The 23,630-nt window shown below is 39.3% G+C and overlaps 1 protein-coding gene across 4 annotated transcripts in view; it reads right to left on the bottom strand.

Moving 5' to 3' along the window:
- Window positions 1-5,810: 5,810 nt before the first annotated feature.
- nlgn2a (neuroligin 2a) overlaps window positions 5,811-23,630 on the bottom strand; it is a 248,988-nt gene continuing 231,168 nt past the window's right edge. For all 4 annotated transcript variants that reach the window (XM_084404865.1, XM_084404864.1, XM_084404867.1 and 1 more), the window contains 5 exons: window positions 18,153-18,338; window positions 15,868-16,133; window positions 14,126-14,285; window positions 13,344-13,710; window positions 5,811-12,011 (listed from right to left, as the gene is read on the bottom strand). In XM_084404865.1, coding sequence (XP_084260991.1) covers window positions 11,180-12,011; window positions 13,344-13,710; window positions 14,126-14,285; window positions 15,868-16,133; window positions 18,153-18,338 — 1,811 coding nt within the window. In that variant the 3' untranslated portion in view covers window positions 5,811-11,179. The remainder of the gene's footprint in view (window positions 12,012-13,343; window positions 13,711-14,125; window positions 14,286-15,867; window positions 16,134-18,152; window positions 18,339-23,630) is intronic.

Here is a 23,630-nt window from a genome sequence, read left to right as displayed (position 1 = left end):
TTGGTTTATTTCACGTTATGCCCAAACCACACCTATGAATAATGAAGCTACTTCAGACCAACCCCTTTTAGATTTGCGTCGGGCGCAAGAGTCATTTATCCCGCCGGGAAAATAGCAACAGCGCCAAGACCCGCCCACAAAGTTACTTGCGCTTTGCGCTTTGACACTTGCGTTTCAGATCGTTAAAATAGGGCCCCCTGTGTTCTTGGCAGCAGATAAAGACAAAATATAAAAATATAATTCAAAGTGGTGAGTATTTACCACAACCTTTTATTACTTTAGTGAACATTTGATCACAAACACCTGTTTGCAGCAAACAGAAATAAAGAGTTAAATTCAGAAAACCAGAATACACTGGCAGAGGAGTTGGCTCTTAGTAGGCAAGGGACGGCCGATTATGGATGGGATTACAGGTGCTGTACAATCTGACCCTGGTGCTGGCTCCCTAAGTAAGTAACACTGGGTACGTGTGCAATACATTACTACTTTTCTTAAGTTTTAAATATGGATGAGTGTATGTTCTGCAGTAGAGGGAGATTCAGTGTCCCTGTTGAAGCCAGCACACATTCACACAGTCTCCCACACAGAGGTCAGTATGCAGCAGACAGAACACCAGAAACATAACCTGCTTTACAACAGTTATGCTTTACATTGGCCTATTTTTATTTATTAGGGTGGAGGAAATGATGAAGACACTGTCTGTGTGTTCTGAGACAGTTGCTGATGTGAATGCACTGGGCTTTTTACTATGGCAAACATTTGAATGTGTGGCATAAAAAAGGAACTGGCCCTTACACATCTCTTTTATTGTAGGATTTTTCACAACCTGCCCCAGAAACTGAGGCCTCTACCTCAATGGGCTTCAGAAGAAATGTGTAAGGATTTAAAACCCTTGACATAAATTACAGTCAGTCCTGTGTTTGTAGGAAGTCAAGGATTTTTTTGTGATTTGATGAGCCTCCAGAAAACTTGTAATGATCATGTTTGTGGTGGAATTATGTTTCAGGTGGAAACAGACTCAGTCAGGGCCCTGTACAAAAGGAGTCTTGAACTAGACTGCACACTAAAGGAGTCTTGAACTAGACTGCACACTAAAGGAGTCTTGAACTAGACTGTTCACTAAAGGAGTCTTGAACTAGACTGTTCACTAAAGGAGTCTTGAACTAGACTGCACAATAAAGGAGACTTGAACTAGACTGTTCACTAAAGGAGCTGGACTGTGAGCTGAGGAGGCTCAAAAAAAAGAAAAAAAAGAAAATGGAGATCAAACAGCTGGATAAAACTGATCTCAGTATGTGAACTTATTTAACCAAGTAACACTTTACTATGAATATTTATTAATGCAACTTTCTCTTGCTCTCTTTCTCCCTCTCATCCCACAAAACCAATAAAACAGTTTGAGACCTATCTGCAGTTTCAATGTGCTTTTATTAAGTGTAATATTGTATGGTGATTGCATCTACATCTGCACCAGCTGGGTGGTCAAGTGTGATCGGGTCAGTTTCATCGGGGAGAAGCTGGTTTTGTGGTGTTTATCGCTCCTCTCTAATGGTGGCTATATTGTGCAGAATGGCACATGCAGCCACTATCTGTGATGCCCGCTCTGGTGACTCTTAAGAGCCGAACACAGAGATGACCTTTGGCATCCTAAAGGCACATTTCAACTATCTTCACTCTGGTTTAACTGAGGGCCACACTGAAGCGGTGCTGTGGCCCTGTCTGAGGGTCATGATAAGGGGTTATTGTGTAGGTTTTTCTATCTCAGTTCAAATTAACAGTGTTTTGTACTGTACCAAATTTAACTTGCTTTCCTCAAAGCGCTGACACAACACAGACTCTCAGAAAATTTGTGAGACAAGCACTGGAGCCAGGCCATTTGGCATCCGAACTTGTGATCATGATCATGATTGTTCATGACCACAAGTCGTCTGCAGATGAAATGTTTAGTATATCATTGTTATATCTGTTAATGTTACTATTAATTTAAAGATTCATCTCACAGAAAATAATCCTCACATATTCACATCATCTCTACCTGAACATTAACGCTGTGATGAGACTTCCTATTACAGTTTTTCTCCATTGGTTTGGCTTTCTTGAAACAGAAATTACATTCTCAAATCTCTAAGATCATTTGGCAAAACAGTCTTACAGTTCAGCACAACACTATAGCTCACTTGAAAAAGCTCATACCTCTCCCAAAACAGTTTACTCATGTGTCAAAACTAAATTTCCTTCTCATTTAAACAGTCAGTGCCCCCAAAATGCTTCGTCCCTTTGGCATTGTGTAAGCACTGCAAGTCATATGTTTAGATGTTTTGTCACTATGGCAGAGGACCATTGAAATATCCCTCATGTCCACCTTTCAGTCTTAGCTTAGTCCTTCATTGACAATGGTTACTGTACTGTTTTTTTTTTTTTTTTTGTCTAGCTAACAGAATACAATTGTGTATAAAACTGAAAAGAAATAGGATTTTAGGGTAAGAGTAGCCTCCAAGGTTTGACATCACACATTGCACTCATACTGCCAAGGAAATTGTAACCATTATCATTCACACACATAAAGTTACTTCCACACATCAGAGTAAAAAGAAAATGTACACAGCATAATATACTGTAATATAAACACACAAACAAAAAACAATGAAAATTATATGCAGCCTACAGTGCTGTAAATAAAGCTTGAGTTTCACATCTAACAGTTCTTCACTGGCCACCATCCTCACCCTCCTGGCCATCCACATGCTGCTGTCTGTCTGGCCACAGATTCTCGTCTACATCACAGCGTATATTCTCCCTTGTGATGCAACGAGGGAATAAACGGCGTGCATGTCGCAACCAATCCCCTACACTGATCTCCTGTAATATCCTCACATGCAGCGTCCATTGCATGGAGCAGGGACCTCTGATCTTGAGCCCGATGCTCAACACTCCCCACCTCCAAGCGGAGAAATACTCCTCAATAGGATTGGTAGGAACACCATGACCATCTTTGGATTGAGTAGTGAACCAGGCCCTGATGAGCGGGCCACAGTGGAAGTTCACATTGTCCCATACAATGACATATTGTGGTAGGTGAGGCCCTACAAAAACTCTTTCATTCTCAGGGATCAAATCAAAATGAAGGCGGTCCAAGAAGATGAGGAGCTTCTGTATGGGCCAAGACTGGGGATGTGAGTGGCCACACCATTCTCAGATATGGCAGCACACATAGTTATATTGCCCCCTCGCTGGCCTGGGACATCCACCATGGCCCGGTGGCCAATAATATTATATGTTTTTTTTTTTTTGTATATATATATATATATATATATACATACATACATATATGGTATTCATGGTATTATGTGCTTGACTAATTTTGACAATTGAACAGACTATTGTGCATGTGATGACTTATACAATGAAATGACGCTGACACATTTTGGAGCAAACAACCATTAGACTGAGAATCTACAATCAGTTTAGATCAACAAGATCTATTCACTTGGAGATTGTGCTAAATGTAGGCTACCTGTACTTAATCATTTGCAAAGATGTACTGAGACATTGAGACATGTAATTAGACATTTGCAATTTGATGAAATGAATGAGAAATTCAATTCTGTTGTGAACAATTGCCAGGTGGTTTGGATGTTTGTCCATGTTGTTTTGAGAATGTAATTTCTGTTTCAAGAAATGAGCCAAACCAATGGAGAAAAACTGTAACATAATCTGCCTCATGTTCCCCTAGAGCAGTGGAGATTGGAGCAATACACTGCATACATGGAGCAATGACTCTAGGGAATCCTATCATAAGATTAACAGAATAAAAATAAAAAAGATGTAAAATAATTTTTAACATGTAGCCTATTGTATAGTACATTTGTGAAATTTGCTTTAAAAAATAAATAAAATTGTGTTCATGTGATATATCACCCTATCAATATATCTTACTGGCAATTTTAGAAAAGCCCTCTTTTATGGACATGGTTCATAAATGTCCGGGGAACACTATTAACGAAACTCTTCATGTACTCATGCAGAGCGAGACCACCTTGCGAATGGTTCGACAAACCGTGTTTTCCCCTAGCTTCTGTGCGTCACCCACCGTGCAAGTATGTACCACTTGCAAAAAAACGCAACGCAATACCTGCGGTACAGTAAAGGCCATTGCACACTGTTAGTGCATGAATTCGACGTGTTAAATTCTTTATGTGCGGCTCACGAAGTTCGCAAAGATAAGACATTCCTTCCGCGGAAAATCTGTATATTTCATACAAGTAACTATCAGGAAAGGCAAGGGGATTTTGTCTGGCTAAAAACTCTTTCTCTACGAAGTGCTCTCGTCAAACAATTTGCGCTGATATGTCCACCGGATTTGGAAGAAAAGGTGAAGTCATTGCAACAGACACTGGGAATAAGTTACATCACCTATATGTTTCTTTGCTCTCAGCTGATTGGTCAAACTTCAGTCTGAGATCTCGAATCCAGAACATAACCTGCCCCGGAGCAGGTCAGCCGTGCAGCGTAAGATACCATGGCGACGAACACCAATTAAAGCCAAGCTACTTTCATAGTACCTAAAAAACCCAGGGTTGGCGGAAACTAAACTGAAACATAGCTGGCTAGCCACCTAATCCGGCTTCATGGTACAGGCCCCGGAAGGTTGCCGCTTGTTGTAGACATGGCTGCGATTCACTTACCAATCTTATTAAAGATAAAGATTGAATTAATTCTAAACCTTAATCTTGATTGGCTGAGCAGTGTTCCAAAAGTTATGACATAAAAGTCCAGATTTTTCAGGGGCTCTTTCTGCAGGTGACATCATTATACCAGTAGGTGGCGACAAGTGACTCTGTTTATGAGTCTTCATTCAACTGTTCTTTTTTTTTTTTTAAAAACACTGAAGTTGGGTCAACAAATGAGGCACTGTACATTATGCGTACTCAACTGTGTAATTGACTCAACTGTCAACCCTCCTCCTCCACTACGTAATGAAAGCTGCGACACACACTACTCACACTATTTATACTACAAAACGGCATAGAATAGTCCATAAGTATGCAAATTAGCCTGCACCTGATGTTTTTTTTAATCATTCATTCAACTAATTTGTTTATTTATAATGTTTTTAAGTAGGCGTGGGATGCTATCTTAGAATTATGCATTATTCAATATTTTATGTCAAATTTATATTCATAAAATAGACGAAGAACCTCTAGTAAATTACATGTTATTTATTTAGTGGCCTACACTGTTAGAAATTGCTGTAAATTTTCAACAGTATAATCCTGTTATGTTCAAAAGCAGTACATTACCGTTTTTTTGTTTTAGTGAAATGACGTAGACAAAGTATAACGGCATTTTAACGTATTCATTGCTCGATGTAAATTTTTAACAGTGTAGTGTTCAGGTTTCTTAAATCACTGAAATAAACGTTTTTGCTCAGAATGTCTATTCTATGCCAAAAATTTGCTAGAATTCTGTGCATCTATAATCACATTTAATACATGCCAATCAACAGTAAATATAATTTTTTGTTAAACAAGTTTTACATGTCTGGTTTATGAATTTCTTTAATTATTATTCAACACTTTATACTAACTTTTTCTCCATCAACTCTCAATTTTTCTTTCATAACAACTCTTCTCCATCAACCTTGCTTCTCATTTGCACTTGTGACACAAACGAATCACCAGTGATGGGTGGAGAATAGCTGAACATGTTGATCTCCTGACCATTCTGTTGTCCATCAAGGTAAATGGAAATTACACTTCAAGTACAGCAATTTAATGCAGTTAATTAATGCACTACTTCCAATCAAATGAGTCATTTAGATGATTAGTAATTTGATTAAAAGGAAACAGAGTCTGATGTCTGGCTATGAATTTCTTTAATGTTCCCCAGATCAGAGTCACAGCATACAGTGTGTAATAACTTCTAAATAAAGAGAAATATCATCACCTTATTTATATATTTTTACCTTTTCTTTTTTTTAAATCCATTATTAACATGTTTATTCTTCATCAAGTGTGGCGTTCTGATTCTGAACATATAGTAAAACAGGGCAACAGGTGTAAATTTGCTTTAGGACCCAGTAAAATGTTTATTTTGTTAGAGAAATAACATGTGCTTCATTTATTCAGTAATCTTTAAACCACCAGGTTTGACATATTGAGACCCTCTTGCGCTCTTTATGCCATCTTTATTTTGGCATTATTTTCTAGATGCTTAATTCATTAACAATAGTATATACTTAAGTGTAGTAAAATGTGATCACAAAATAATACTTTTCACCTATTTTAGATATTTAATGAAGTCCTGGGTGCATTTTGGTAAGAATGTAATGCTACAACAATTTCATGGCAGATGAAATACTTCTCAAACCACCATGGTTTCCAGTGCTTCCAGTCCATATCTCCATATTAAAGATTTCTATCTGAAATGAACAGCTGGTCATACTTGTGCAGAAATATGAGTGACATTGATATGCTACATGATACACCATCTCTATGCTCAAATACAAGAGCAATAAATCACCTCCATCCACAAATCCCAAAACTAAATGAAGCAGCAGAAAGTGAATTTAACCTCCAAACGATGGGATTCATCAATTTTGCTGGTGGCTGAATTACAACTTGCACCTGTTGTCCTGGTCACAAAGTATCTTATATTTCATTCGACCAGAAAAAAAACAAAAACAAAAACAAAGGGGGGAAAACATTAAACAAACAAGTAACTGAATATTTACAAATATTTTCAGTTGATTTGTTCTCACACTTAAAAATGTACAGTTAAATTCTATTATCCTCCTCTCACTGTACGCCTACTGAAGACCCAATGAATGGCTCGTAATGGATGTAGAGTCTTTATTCTGGATGTACCACAACATCACACTCTAGTGGTTGAGCGTACAAAACCAAACAAGAAAAATAACAAGAGTCTCAACTCATCTCTTAAAACAGTATTGATTATTAGAATTGAGGTTGTTTTGTACGCAGCTCTAGTCAACTCCTCATAGTTTGTTTAAAATGGAGTTTAGATATAACTACAACCACACAAAAGTCCACAGATGGTACATATCCACAGGTCCAGTCTAGACTCCCAGTAACTCCCGTAGTTTAGTGTCCAGTTGTTGCTGTCGTCCATTGGGCTGTTAGTCCACAACACAGAATAAAGTCCTGTTTTTATGACACACTAAACCTCCAGTATGCTCCCTCAGCTTGAGTCTGTTCATGTTTTACGGCATACTGGCATTAGTTCTTGCTCCGTGATGATGGTCCTGTGTTTGGCTGAGAGAAATATTGTGAGCCTCTCAGACTCGACACACTGAGCCAACAGTGAGACAAACACAAACCGTCATCCTCCCGTGACACAGACAGCAGTGGCAGAAAAATAAGACTAACAAGGCATGAACAGAAGAGAAGTGATCGTGTTAATCCCGCAGTGATTCTGAGCCATTCGTTCTTTAACCTGAACATGAAATCATTTGCTCTATTTGCTGTGCTTGTCATAACCAAAAAGGTCAAGTGTGCACTGCAGTGCAGACAGATGTGTGATATGTAGAGATGTGGGTAAACACACCAAACTGATATTATGAGGTGCTTCTAGCCTCTTCCTATAGCACAACATACAACTGTTTTGTATGTAAAATGGCCTAAAGCCAGGTAGGTTTTCATGAAGGAATGACAGAGGGCCACAGATCTGATTTTTGTGTTATGAAGATTGAAGCTTTCTCTTTCTTTGTGCCTCTCTGACCCTGTTCACACCTGATATTACGATGCGTTTTGGCTGATCGGATCACAATTGGATGACGCTAAATACAGGAGTAAACGGTGTCTAAAACGTTTTCAGCTTATCCACTTTCCACCACTTCCAGAGGTATTTAAAAACACATTCGACCGGATTGCTTTCGTAGTGTAAACGCTGATGTGGTCGAATGTGTTCAAACAGCCGCAGAAGACCGTCTTCTCTCCGTCTACTGACCTCATGCGTAACATTACGGGAAGCGGCAGACGGGATTTAAACTTTGTCGGCTGAAGAAAAACGTACCATGTTCTTTCTCCAATCCTAAATTTCTAACACACACTCACAGCGTTCGGCTGATCTTGCAGCTGTCAGCACAAAAACTAAAGCGGATGCTCTCCGTGTGTTTTTCAGTCGTCTCCGAGTGCGTTCATATGTAAATTGCATTAGCTTATTTTGTCCATTAGATCGAAAGATCTGAAAAAGCCCAAACATTTACCACCCATAGACCCTCCCCTTGAAGAAATCAGGACAGAAGTGGTTGAAAGTGGACAAAAGAGACGGATTAAAACACCAGGTGTAAACGGGAATGTCTCACTCGTCTACTTGTGATCCGATCGATCTTATTACCAAGTGTAAACAGGGCCTCTGTCACATATACTCTTTATCTCACACATTTACATTAACACAAATGTACAGGGCACCTGGCAAGAGACATATTGGCAAGAAAACACTCTTCATGTGTGTATACGCACCAATACACAAAAAAAGATGCTGATTAAATTGAGTTGTCAAATACCAAATGATGTAGAACTAGGGGTGTCCATGGTTAACCGATTAACCGATTAACCGTTAAAAATTGCGTAACCGAGTGAAACATTTTGCTCGGTTAAGTGGCGTCAATGGCGTGCATTGAATTTAGTTGTAATACATTTTTGCACCACCAGAGACCGCTAGACCAGTTTTCTAATATGAAGCGGGCAAAGAAAGCGCGCGTCCGAGAGTGAAGGCTGTGCGCGAGCCAGAAACAAACATAGTATCCGCGCCACTGATCGCAGCACAATAATATCTGTCTGCAGAGCCGCAGAGCCACAGCTTTACCCCAGCAGTTTTACCCCGCGCATGCGCAGTTTCATCACAACAGTTTTACCCGCAGAGTCCGTTTACCGTTACATTAACCCATACAATTTGTATTATGCATTTCCTAAACATGTACTTGCTAATCAAACACTTTATATGAACAAACTACTAATCTATAAAACACAATCGGTCTTCAGACCTTTTACTATTGTGTTGATATGCGCGAGGGAGAGAGCAATGCAGCGCTCGTGTTGTTTGAAGGCGGTGAGAGTGCGCGCGCGCGCGGCCGGGGCTCTCTCACTGTTTGTTCTATGCGCCCTGTCCACTGATCTAAATAATTAGTTGTTACGACGACTTATTTGTTCCCTCGTTTTAATAAATCGTGGACACGTTGAACTAATTCCCTCCCTCATTTTGATTTAACGAATTACAACGTGGCCAAAAACAGTTTGATACTATTAATTAGTGAATGCTAAAGACCTATTTTTTGTGAATTGGTGAATATTCAGGTGAATTATTTCGTGGCCACGAATTAATAATAATTATTAAACTGTTTTTCTTACCTGTGAAGATAGCTCTTCAGTGAAGGCCGACTATTCTCGTACAGCTTTTTATTCCTTTTTTTTGTGTGTGAATTGGTGAATATTCAGGTGAATTGTTTCGTGGCCACGAATTAATAATACCTCAGCACGATTTACAAGACCCTTCTCGATCGCAGCAGCAACGAGCACTTTGATCACTTGATTTAAAAAACAAAACATTTCAGCGCTAGATCGCCTAAAAAAAAAAAAAAAAAAAAAAAAAAAACGAACGAAATGAATGCTCTGCTAGTTAACTGGAGATGTTTTGTTTATTTGTATTGGTATTCGTGCCGCGAGATGTTTCAAAGTGGTGGGGACAATATCGACCTTAGAAAATTGTGGTGGGGACATGTCCCACCCGCAAATTACGCCTATCTCGGGGTTGCGGCGCGCACACTATGGTTAACCGAGTATTAACCGCTAAGGGCCTCGGTTAACGGTTAATGAAAAACTTGAAAACGTGCAGCCCTATGTAGAACCAAAAGAGCAAGGACAAAGATAGAACAAGAGAGGCCGAGACAGAGAGAGAGATGAGCTGAGGCCATCATTTGTATTTGTCTCTGTGAAAAATAATATTAATAAAAGCTGAATATTGGTCACAGGCCCATGAAAGAGATGCAAAGCTACATATGAATTCGCCATTTGCAGTATTTATGCAAAAGTCCGGACCATCACAGATGTCTCTTAGAGCACTACATGGTTGATGGTCAAATATTAGCACCAACAACTATATATATATATATATATATATATATATATATATAAAACCATTTGAAAGAATATTGCCAATAGATCTCTTTCTGGATGTGTCCTATAGAGTGGTCAGACTGAGGAGGACGTAACAGTTTGAGTAATGCTGATGAAAACACCACTGGGGAGAAGTTTCTGCAACCATTGTAAGCAAGCAAAGTAAAAAAAAAAAAAATGCAAATAAGCAAAATGCTGTGGGAGTTTACAGCTCAGTGTCCTTCTTGGTGCTTTAAAATATGTCATGCATAGATCCCCCATAGCAATCCATGTAAATATATATTTATATCATTCTTTTATATATTTGTCTTTATATTTATACATACAAAAAATCTTCCTAAGAAACAACACGTTGCCAAATCAAATATGTGTGATAAAATGACAGGGCAGAGCGAGAGAAGAAGAGAGTAGGTTGGCACTTTTTGTTTTTGCGTCTGTCAGACGCTGTGATTTTCTCTCATTCCCTGTGTCTCTTGTTACAAGGTATGATTTAATACTTGACACAAGACTGCAGGTAAACACAACATATCCAGCTTCTGTCTTATCGAATGCCCCTACGATTCATGTAAAACATAATCCAAGGACACAGATCACATTCGGACAGAGCGTTTCGCTGGTAATGGAATAACAAAGAAGGATGGTAAAAAGAAAAGGATGGATGAAATCTGCACTCTGCCAATTTAGTGGGAAAATGATTCATCATTTCCCCTCGTGACATCAGATCAGCTTAGTCAGTCATCGACGCCCCTCCTTTTTAAGGACATTGTGGAAAAACAAACAGCGAGTTGAATCGAGTACGAGGCCGATGGCTCGTCACGGCCGGCCGAATCTGTTGCTCACCGTAGAGTCTATAAACAGAGCTCCTCTAGTGTGTACAACTTCTACCGAACCGTTGATTTAGTCTATAAGAACGCCAACAGGATTCGCTGTCGCTGTTCTTGGCAGCGTTACCGAGAGCATCTGAAGTTCAGGATCTTGAAAAGGGGGACAGAGAGAGAAAACTGGATACGTATGAGAGCTAGTCCTCTCGTTCGGTGGCGCTACTATACACGTGTGGTGGAGTGAGGGTGGGGTAAGGTGTTGTTGTGCCCGGTGGTTGTGGGGAAGGTGTTGAAGGCATGGAGCGGTTGCATGCCGGTGATGGTGCTAGGAATCATGGTGATAGTATTAGGGGTCATGAGCGGGACATCGTCGGGCGCCCGCCTCAGCGCCAGCGTGTAGTCGGGAGGGCACGCGGGACGTAAAATATCATGCGGTCGCAATGGCTCCATGTCGTGGTGGGAGTCGTGCTCCGAGTGCTTCATTTGCAAGGACATGATCTCTTCCTCCTGGCTGTGTGCCAAGTCATTAGAGGGAACGCCTCGTTGCGGGGACAACCGGTGCCGTCGCATCTCGTGCCGTTTGTCACGTTTGTAGTAAAGCGCGGCGAAGGCAAGGATGTTGAGGAAGAGGAGCGACGCACCGACGGCGACCGTCACGCTCAGTTCTGTCGAGTAATCCCGGGTGTCGCTCGGGAAGGGAGGGAATCGAGGCGGCTCTGAACTATCGGCGTCCGGCTCTGAAGGGAAGGTTGGGATGGGATGGCGTGTTGTACGGGGTCCCGTACCCTTCCAGACTGGGGTACGGGCGGTACCCGGAGGGAGTCGGGTTGTGGCGGTGCTGAAGACCTCCTCGTGAAGGTTGTGGAGGTGAGGAACCAGTTCCAGCCAGAAGGCAACCTTATTTGCTCGGTAGTTGTCCCGGATGCGAGGCTTCAGGCCAATGTGGAGATACTGCTTGTCTTTAGAGTTGAACTTGGTCCAGATCACTTCCTCAAAACGGTTGGGCTTGGTGTGGATGAACTTGGTGTCCTGAGGAACAGGCAAGTTGGGATCCCTAGAGACAACAGATATCTTTTGTCAAAAAGGGTATTTTAATGTATTACACACCGAGGATGTGAGACATTCAGAGCCAAATTGTAAATGCTTTTGAAATTCTCAAAACACTATCAAATTGCAATTTTATAACTGATAGATAATTGGAATTTGATTTAGGGCGATAAACTGATATACATCTATACGATCTGGTGCAATTCGCTTAAACGTCTGCAGGTTCTGCTTGAATGAGTGGCACAGGTCTTTATGACAAAATGGCTAAATTAAGACAGCTAGATAGGCAAACAGACAGACAGACACACAGGCAGAAAGATAGACAGACAAACACACAGACAGATGTAGATGGATAGACAGACAGATAGACAGACAGACGGATAGATGATAGACAGACAGATGGATAGACAGACAGACAGACAGATAGATGATAGACAGATAGATAGATGGATAGACAGACAGATAGACAGACAAATAGATGGACAGACAGACAGACAGACAGACAGACAGATAGATCAGTGGTTCTCAAACCTGTCCTGGCGTACCCCCAACACTGCACGTTTTCTTTGTCGCCCTAATCAAACACACCTGATTCAACTCATCAGCTCATTATAACATGGGTGAATGAGCTGATGAGTTGAATCAGGTGTGTTTTATTAGGGAGACAAAGAAAACGTGCAGTGTTGGGGGTACGCCAGGACAGGTTTGAGAACCACTGAGATAGATGATAGACAGACAGATAGATGGACAGGCAGACAGATAGATGGATAGACAGACAGACAGACAGATAGATAGATAGATAGATAGATGGATAGACAGACAGACAGACAGATGGATAGACAGACAGACAAATAGATGATAGACAGACAGACAGACAGACAGACAGACAGACAGACAGACAGACAGATAGATGGATAGACAGACAGACAGACAGACAGACAGACAGACAGACAGATAGATGGATAGACAGACAGACAGATAGATAGATGGATAGACAGACAGATAGATGATAGACAGACAGATAGATGGATAGACAGACAGACAGATAGATGGATAGACAGACAGACAGACAGACAGATGGATAGACAGACAGATAGACAGAAAGATAGATGGATAGACAGACAGACAGATAGACAGACAGACAGATGGATAGACAGACAGACAGACAGACAGATGGATAGACAGACATATAGAATGACAGACAGATAGCTAGATAGACAGATAGATGGACAGAAACACAGCCATACAGACAGATAGATAGATAGATAGATAGATAGATAGATAGATAGATAGATAAACTAGAATTTAAAAACTAATAAAACTAGAAAAAAAACCCCACCCGGTCTTGGCAAAGTTGGTCCAGTAGGTCATGACCACAGCGCTGAGCATGACATCATTCTTGGAAAAGTTGCAAGGGAAGAGGTCAGTTGCTCCGATCATGGGCACGCCGAACACGTACGGTATCTCGTCCCCGTGAGCCGCGTCTGCCCACTCGGGTCGGGTCTCGGTCTGGCAGTGGTGGTAGAACGTGTAGAAGTACACAGGAGACTGATAGTCCGCGTGGAGTTTGGCAGTAGCGATGGCTGGCGCCACCCACTGGTGATCAGTGAATAATGCCAGGAGAGTCTTGCGCCGCATTTCCCCATTGTCTCGGTCCGCCCAGTCTGTGTACATGAACTTAATAGTCTCCCTCAGGATGTCTTTACCTACAAAAACACAGAGAGTAATTACAGTGAAGAAAAAGCAGACAAGAAAATACTGCCTGGGGGCAGATGGGAATAAAGTAGAAAATAGGGAAACATGTCATGTCAATGAATGCATGTTATTTAAAATATATGTCACATCCAAAGGAACTTTAAATACCAGGCATAAAATCTTCCATTTGACAAGCATGTCACATAAAATATGACCATTGCTTGTCTTTTATCGCCCTCTGGTGGAACAACTTAACAACAGCACCAAACCAAGAGGAAGCAGTTTACATAGTACAACAGTAACAGAAATGTTATGTTATACTGCCCCTCATTATTGGCTTTAATTTCATGTTTTATATCAGAACATTAGTTATTTCACAATTTAATATAAAGTCATATCTTGATATTACCTCAGAAAAGAGCCTACCTTTAGGGTATCCATAGAGGTTATCCACAAAGTTGGAGATTGTGTAGTCGAAGGCTGCAGCTGAGATCCCCTCTTCACTCTCAGTGCCTCCATCATCCACAAACTTCAGACCCTCGCCTTGATTTACTCCAATCAGAAGGTCGTAGTTCAAGAACTCCCCCTAGTGGAGAAAGGATTTTACCTCCAGATTGATACCTGATGGTTTCACTATATTAGCGAGAACACTGAACAGACTTTCATTGATTTTATATCAGGATAATGATATTTACTATGGCCTAATCCAAACCCTACCCCTAAACCTTCCCATCACAGAAACGTGCAAAACACCAGCTTTAAATAAAACATGATTTTGTTGATATATAAGCCTTTTTTTTTAAACTAGTGAAGACCAGTACGATTTCCTCACTAATATCCATTAATATTAACAGTTTATCTGTATTTGTCACAGCACTTACATATTGTCGCCCTTATTGTTAGTGTAACTGCTTCTGTTCTCCACATTTGTAAGTCGCTTTGGATAAAAGTGTTACATATACATATATACAGTGCTATGCATAAGTTTAGACACCCATACTAAAGTTGACTAAAAAGAGGAATAAAAAATCATCTTTTGGAAACTGAACTTAATGCCTTAATTTAAAAAATTAGGAAAAATCCAACCTTTAAGGACACCAATTTTCTTTGTGAATGAATAATGTATCGTAAATAAATAAATGTTCTTCCTTAAAATACAGGGTGCATAAGTTTGGACACCCCTATGTTAAATTCCCATAGAGGCAGGCAGATTTTTATTTTTAAGTATTTTTTTATATATTTTTTTTAGGATACTATGCATCCTGATAAAGTTCCCTTGGCCTTTGGAATTAAAATAGCCCCACATCATCACATAGCCTTCACCATACCTAGAGATTGGCATGGGGTACTTTCCATAAGATCATCTCTCAATGCAAATCAAACCAGCTATTAGGCTAACTGAAATAAAACCATGCCAATCTCTAGGTATTTATATATACTCTTCAATTAAGAGGAACTTGTCTATCTCCTAGAATGAAAAAAATCTTAGTTTTAAGGGTAGATTATAATAGCTTTAAATGTTTCATCATGTATCTTTAAGTACTCATTCCTATTTTGAAATGTTACATTAACCAGAATTTCAAATGCAAATAATATGAGGCTTGCCTACCTAGACTTTTTAAATTTCTCACTTTAAAACATTTATAAAGGGTGTTAACGTCATTTTTATATGTGGATATGATCGAGATGCAGAGCAGCAGCAAATATATATATATATATATTTTTAAACATTTTTAATTGTTTAATTTAATTGTTTTTAAACATTGTTAATTGATCTGATAAGCTTTTTGTTTTTCTGCAAAAAGTAAAAAATGTCATTACCATCACATCATCACCATTATACAAAATATCAAAATGTCTACATCACTTTTTTTTTAAAGATTTTAGTGGCCTTAATTGAATCACCTATATATGTGATATCACTATATAACCTAATTCTGCATATCAAAAGCATATGATTTTGAACATATTAGATCTGATAAGGAAAATCTTGAGTTTAAAGCCTCACTAAGATCTGGTTAAAAAAAAGGTAGTTTGGGTGGTTAACTGAACAACCTAATCCTTTTCTTGGAAAGTAGCGATTCACCATGGAAAATGTGTAATAATAAACTAAGCTGAATCCAAATGAATGCAACCACCAACACAAGTGAGAGTGATCTGAAAATCACCTGCTGCATCAGGATCTCGGGGTCGTCTGGCACAACGTCTCCGTCCATCACGGGTCCAAACGCAATATGGTAGCGGGCCGGCTGGATGTCCTGGTCCACCAACTCTCTGAAATTTTTCCTGCGGAGACAGTCCACCAGGTCTGCGGTCTCCCCATATGTGCATCCCACTTTCCGGGCCAGAATCTTGGTGTACTTCAGGGGCTGGTAGCTGATGGACCAGCTGGAGATCGCTGAACCACTCTGAGCAATGGCTCTCTGAAACAGGCCTGGGTGCGAGGAGCGATAGCAAGCTGTTAACTACATACAACAAGACCTGGATACATAGCTTTACATATTATGGATAGTTGATGCATGTCCATTTTTTTTACGTAAAATATTTAGTTTGAAATGTATTTGAATATGTGTACTGAAACTGACGGTTCCGATGAGTGAATTTTTAATAGTACAAATATGTCATGTAGTGGTCTCACAATTAATATGGGGTCATAAAACGGGATGCTAACTAATTATACAGGTAATTAGCAAAATGTAATTTAACACTTTCCCCGCCAGCGATAAAAAAAAGACGACTTTTCTTTTCAGCATTTTTTAAAATCATTTTCACACAACTTTCTTGGCCCCCAGAATATTTAGTTGTCTGAATATCTGAACATTCAATTAAATAAAATTCACATTTATTTGTATAGCACTTTTCACAATACATATCGTTTCAAAGCAGCTTAACAGAAAATGCCTGCATTGTAAACATGCTAACATGTCATATATCAAAAGAAAGAACAGAGCCTCTGCTTTTAAACAACAAACAAACCCCGTTTTATTCTAGCTTGCATTCTCTTTTGATCAACACTTGAATGTGGGTAAGTTTCATAAATAAGCAACATTGTGAACAAAAAAGCTGAGAAAATTGCATTTTTGTCAAAGTCTATGTCCGAATCGGATTGAGAACGATGATCAAAACACAGATGGAGTAGATCGAGTTCATCAACACCCCCAGTAACATTAGTAACATCGTTTATTCTTCGCCTGTGTTTTAATCCAGAGATTCAGTACTCTTTCAGAAGATGTGCAATAGCGCCCCCTACCGTATAACAGTTATGACATGGATTGCGGGGAATGCCAGGGAAAGACTTAAATTAGTTTTAAAATGAGTTAATTTGTCACACTGAAGGACTTGTCAATTTTCCAGAAGTATTTCATGTCAGCTCATTTAACAGTGATATGATGGTGTACGGTTATTTAAATGCTGTTGTGTTTTCAGTATCTCCAGCTTGTTAATGGGATGGAATTATTTTGATGTCAATTCCAATAGAGCTCAGCACAGTGTCAGCTGGAATTGCATCAAAGAAAAAACACAGAGAGAGAAAAAAAAAAGAAGGAATATGAAGACTTGGTTTGGCACAAACAACCCATTTCTGTGATTATTGAGTAACCGTTGTGCAAATTCCATCTTGCGTTAATAACAGTAAATCTATTATTTTCGTGTTGCCCTTTCTCTTACAAACACTTAACAAACAAAGCCTTATTCTTTCTCTCAAGAGAAGAGTTGAAACATATTACCGAAGGGCTCTTCTTCTCCTTGTTCTGCCCTCCTTCCTCTCTTTCTGTCTTTTTAATTATTGAAGAGCATGTTACCTTTCCCAGGGAAATCAATACGGAGCTACTGTAGCTTTTTCTCTGCTAACACGCCTGTGCTTTTCTCTTTACCCAGCTCCTTCAAACAGGCACACTAACACATATTTACTTTACATATTTATTTAAGTGGTGCTCAAAAAAGTTCATTTCTTTCTTTGCTCCACTTCAGTGAACTTGATCTGTTCTCTTAAAGGGAATCTTAACACTTACCCACAAAAGCTCGTCTTTATTTGTTTATCTCTTCCCTGTTTCTGTTGGCTTAAGATGACATGACTGTTTTCTCCAGGGATAACAACTGTCATGACTTACCTGGTGTGACTGACAGATGAGGGCTGGAGGACTGATGTTAGGTGAGGATGACAGTGATGATGATGATGAAGATGGTGTGGGTGAAGGTGGGCTTTTTTGACGAGCATTGCAAAGAACAGAGTTGGACAGGGCGGTGAGACATTTTGTGAGGTAACAAACACACACACACACACACACACACACACACACACACACACACACACACACACACACACACACACACACACACACACACACACACACACACACACACACACACACACACACACACACACACACACAGTATTAGTCTGTTAAAACATTAACATGCATGTACACACACAGACACACACGTCTTTTCGTACCCTCGGAGTGGTGGGACAGGATGAGAAGGTTCACACACGATGCTCCGGCCCCAGAGCCAAAGATAGTGATGCGTTCGGGGTCGCCACCGAAGTGTCCGATATTCTCGTTCAGCCAACGCAACGCCTGGATCTGATCCAGAAGACCATAGTTCCCTTTGGCAGACTGATCGCCTGTGCTGAGAAAACCTGCAGTTCAGAGGAGGAGAAGAGGAAAAATACAGATCAGTGTTGTAACTGTTAACTAAAACTATTAAAATAATTCTGTCAGGACCACTATCGTCAAATACGATTGACAGTTAGCATACAGTTTGGATTGGCGGTATGGTTCTGTTCTGTTCTGGGCAAGAAATCCATGCAGCCTAGCATGGATAAGAGCAGTTAGAGCAGCAATAAACCTCCCTTAGGGGAAACAGAACAGAACCAACATGAATGTATGCAAACATATTTAATTCATTTTAATGTACAACATAATTCGAGAATTTATTCTGATTCAAGGGGAATCCGAATGCCAAATCCTGACTGGGCGAGAGGAGGAGCTGGAGATGGAGGAGGGTAATTAGCTCCTGAGAAACGCGATAGCTACTGATAATACTGAAGGAGCTTATATATGTATGCGGTGATAGGCGTCGTATTCCTATAGGTAGATGTGGATCAGCTGATGCGAGCTTGACTAACGTGACCTACCAGAACTAACGCTACGCTTGATAATTGTTTTCAGTAATTAAAATACAGCTGATATAAAATAAAATATAAACATGGACCCTTTTCACATTTCCAGGGTTCTTAGAAGTATGCAAGACATCATAGTTGTTTAGACTCCTATAGTGGTGAACAGCAAATATCATTTTTGTATTCCCATTTGCTCCTATAGCAAAAGAAGAAATACATGATAGCATTTCCAAGATTTTCCAAAAGAGAAGGAAAATATAGAGAGATGGATTGTCACAACAATGTTCTTTCTTTTTTTTTTGGTCATTTACTGCCATGGTAATATAACACAAAGTATAGCGTCATAAATATAATTATAAAATATAAATATATTATATATATATATATATATATATATATAATAAATATATAAAAACTTTACTAGATTTGCGATGTTGATACCTGTGGAAACGTCTGTGAAAAGAGTTCATTAGATGAGAAATTTTAAGTACCCCTATTCTGCTATTTTAAAGATTCCTAATTTTGTCTCCTACAACAGGTTTACATGCATCACGTCAAAAAACACTTAATATACACATAATATACACTGTACATCACCACATTTCTCAAAGATTCAGTCTCTCCCTTCTTCAGCTCTTGATACACAGCGATACGAACAGTAACGATGGCGTCGGTTTTTCCGTATCAATTCCAGCACAAGTCCTTTTCCTTTTGAAGAGCATCACAGTGGATTCTCAGCGCTGAAAACAGCGTCTTCTCGACATGAACAACACGAACCAAACTCTTCCAGTCTCAGCTACAACTACAGTGTTTGAGGGTCAAAGTAGACGCTGTTCACAGGCAGCCAATGAACACCATAGACTGGCTTTATGCAAATATGTTACATTGTTACGTAGGTTTGTAACAGGAAGTGAGACTGGAATTACTGACGACTCATTTCAACAGATCAGAATCGATTCTTTCATTTAGGAGACAATAACTTTATTTGTCACTTTGATCTTTAAAACTTTGCAGACCTCAAAACTAATAAAAATTACAATGAAATTACTAAAACTTAAACCAAAATTAAAACGAAGACTGGAAGTTTAAAAATAAAAGCTAACTCATACTATAATAGAATCCAAATGATACCATAACCTGATTGAGAGTGTATATCTGCAATAATGCCATCATTCTGGCATTGTTTAGCAGTAAATCATCTATAAAACTGAAGTGAACTGCTGGACAGAAGCACAGTAAAGAAAAGAATAAGAAAGCATGAATAATGGTGGACTAAAAAAACCCCACAAAAACATGTGATTTGGCAATTAACGACTGATCTTATTTAGTCAGATGTCTGCAGCTTATAACAGCAGTGTAAGAATGAAGCCTAGAGTTTATGTATGGCAGAATAAAATACAGAGAAGAAGAAGAAAGAGTGAGAGAATGAGTGGGTGCTCTAATTTGGAAAAACTGTTTCATCTGCCTCCAAGTCACCAGGAACTTTACTGATCAAAGTCTGACACGCACACGCACACACACACACACACACACACACACACACACACACACACACACACACGGAAGCATATGATAATATCTCCAGAGCGCATGTAAAAATATTCCACTGGAAATAAAATGGATTTGTCGAAAACCAAATGCATTGCTGCATTGATGTGAAAGACAGTTCTGGGAGGGAATTAGACCGAATCCTATATACCCAGTTATACCGAATCTTCATTTTAACACAGACTTTGCTCAGGCATTTTAAAATGACCAAAACAGCATTTCAGATGCTGGTTAGTCCAGTTATGCCGCCCCATCACGCAAAGTCACGTCTTTTTTTGAAGCGCATAAATGAATTAATTTGATAGATGTGTTTCCATCATGGTTTCTAGAAAACAAAATGTATCCGCCTCAATTGAGCACATACGTTTTGCATTAAAGGGATAGTTCACCCAAAAATGAAAATTCTGTCATCATTTACTCACCCTCAAGTTGTTCCAAACCTGTATGAGTTTCTTTGTTCTGCTGAACACAAAAGAAGATATTTGGAAGAACGTTTGTAACCAAACAGATCTCGGTCCCCATTGACTTCCATAGTAGGAAAAATATATACTATGGTAGTCAATGGGGACCGAGATCTGTTTGGTTACAAACGTTCTTCCAAATCAGAACAAAGAAACTCATACAGGTTTGGAACAACTTGAGGGTGAGGAAATGATGACAGAATTTTCATTTTTGGGTGAACTATCCCTTTAAAAACAGATGGAAACAGTGTGCCTTCACAATAATGGTGCATAAAAACATTCATGTTTTTGAAAGAAGTCTCTTATGTTCACCAAAGGCTGCATTTGTTATTAAAGATAAAAACTGCAATATTGTTAAATACTATTAAAATAAGGGTTTCTATTTTAATATTTTAAAATATAATTTATTTCTGTGGTCAAAACTGAATTTTCAGCATCATTACTTCAGTCTTCAGAGTCACATGATCCTTCAGAAATCATTGTAATATGATGATTTGATGCTCAAGAAACATTACTTAATATTATTATCAATGTTGTACAGTTGTGCTGCTTCATATATTTGTGTAAACTGTGATGCATGTTCTTCTGGATTCTATAATGAACAGCATTTATTTGAAATAGAATATTTGATAACATTTTAATGGCTTTACTGTCACTTTTGATCCATTAAATGTGTCCTTGCTGAATCAAATCTTAAAAAATAAAGAAATAATTACATTCATTCTGACCCTAAATCTGGAACTAATTTACAGCTTTCAACCACTTTGTCAGAGATTATTATTATAGGCTGGAAAGAATGAGAAGTACTGACCCGATGAAGGAGTCTCAGTAGAGAGGATGTTACGCAAACATTGAACTGCCTTCCTACATCCATATAGCGCCTGTGAAAGTGCATCTTTCAGCTTTCAGAACGCTGTATTCTCACTTCTCAAAAGTACATGAGCACAGAACTCTTCTTACTCTTCTCACCTGCGACCTTTCTGCTGGATTTCTGTGAATATCATCAGACTTCCTGAATTTCTAAGTGATGTGTGACAGTCTGAGGTTGAGGAGATAAGAGAGGTTAGATTATGGTTGTGGAAGGACAGTTAACAACATAGATTTATCTATCACAGCGTTCAGACACACACACACACACACACACTTTATTCACAATATTTCACCTTGTTTTTCAGTATTGTCCTTGCAGGTTGATGTTTATGTTTTCAGGATCGATTAGAAGATTTACTAGCTGTCAAAGTCTACGTTCCCAGTGCCAGTTTTTGGGATTGACAACCGCATTTACTATAGTGACAGTGACTATATATAGCTATATATCTGGGTGGAGAACGGAGCATTTGAGTCGCGCAGAACTCAAAACTGACGGGAGCCGTTCCGGTGGAGAACAGTGACTGGATCTGAAACCTTCAGACGACACACAGCTCATATCTCCATCGCTGTAAGTTACCGAAAGCGAAAACAGCCATGAAAACCCGCAACACACGGTAGACTCGTGTTTGTAAAAAAAAACTTTTTTTTTTTTTTTTCATTTACAACTTTTTGCATGCAGATTTTTTTATTTTTTTTGGATTAACAGTTTTTATTGATTCTCAGAAACTTTCCAGAAAACAACACAATACATCTGTACAGAATCAACATGCATCTGCATGCAGATTTTTTAAGTAAATTTAACATGTGGAATTAAGTAAAATCTACTTACGTAAGTTAAAGCTACACTGTGTGATATTTTCCCCCATCTAGCGGTGAAATTGTATATGACTACCCAGTGAATATTAGTTTCTGCTCCTTTCAATTTCGAGGGCGTTTTAACTCCTACGGTGGCCGTATTATTCCAAGATTAACATGGCTTCCAGTTCGACTTGGTCCAATTGCGCCTTTAAAACTATTCATCACCTGTGATCCGTCGCAACACAGATTTATATTACAAGGTAAACAATATTTTTTCACCATTGACGTGAGGAAAAGTAACGCAAGTTATACTAGAGGTCGTTCTGGCGTTATGCACAACCATGCAATATATGGTTAGACAAGCAACTATAAAACTTCGAATTTACACAAATAGGCTGAATTACCTGTCGAGAAGAATTTTTTTTAAATCTTTGCTCCTCATGAGCTCTTTCCATCTGGGAAAAGTTACTCCAGTATTGACTTTGGTCTTGCTGATTTGCCTGTCGCGTGGACGTTTTAATTCTCTCTTTCGCTACCTTGGCGACTCTGCTACATGTCCTCGAAAATAGGCGTGATCCTCCATCAGCAATCGTTCAAATCTGCCGGCAGTCGCGAGTAATCTCCCCCTCGCATACGCTTCTGAGTCACTGAGTGTAAAACGCGAAAGGCGAAGCTTGAATTTACAGGTATGTCCCTCTTTGGCTAATGTAGTTTCAAGATGGAGGGGCAACAAGGCGACCGGCATTCGAACCCCTCACCCGTATGTACTTTCAATGGCAGATTATAAACTTACGAGAATACTTTATTACTTTAAAGAAGTAAATATACATTAATGAGCACATATATTTTTGAAAGAACTAAGTGTTTTTTGCTAAGAATCAACCAAAAAAAATGACACAGTGTAGCTTTAAAGGTGCATTGCGCAACATTTCATGTTAAAAATACCCGTTTTTCTAACCCATACATGCTTAAACAATTGCCTGATGGGCTGAATGAGCCCTTCTATGATCACTGCGATTGCCTCTATAATCCTGTACAGTAAAATAAATAAGAGGGATTCGGGTCGGAATCGACTGGGCGTGACGTCATGCGCGTTCATGCTCACCTGGCTATGTCTGGCAGGTTTGTGTAT

The sequence above is a fragment of the Rutilus rutilus genome (genome assembly GCF_951802725.1).
Source record: "Rutilus rutilus genome assembly, chromosome: 3".
Lineage (NCBI taxonomy): Eukaryota > Metazoa > Chordata > Actinopteri > Cypriniformes > Leuciscidae > Rutilus > Rutilus rutilus.
This window is presented reverse-complemented; position numbering and strand designations above follow the sequence as displayed.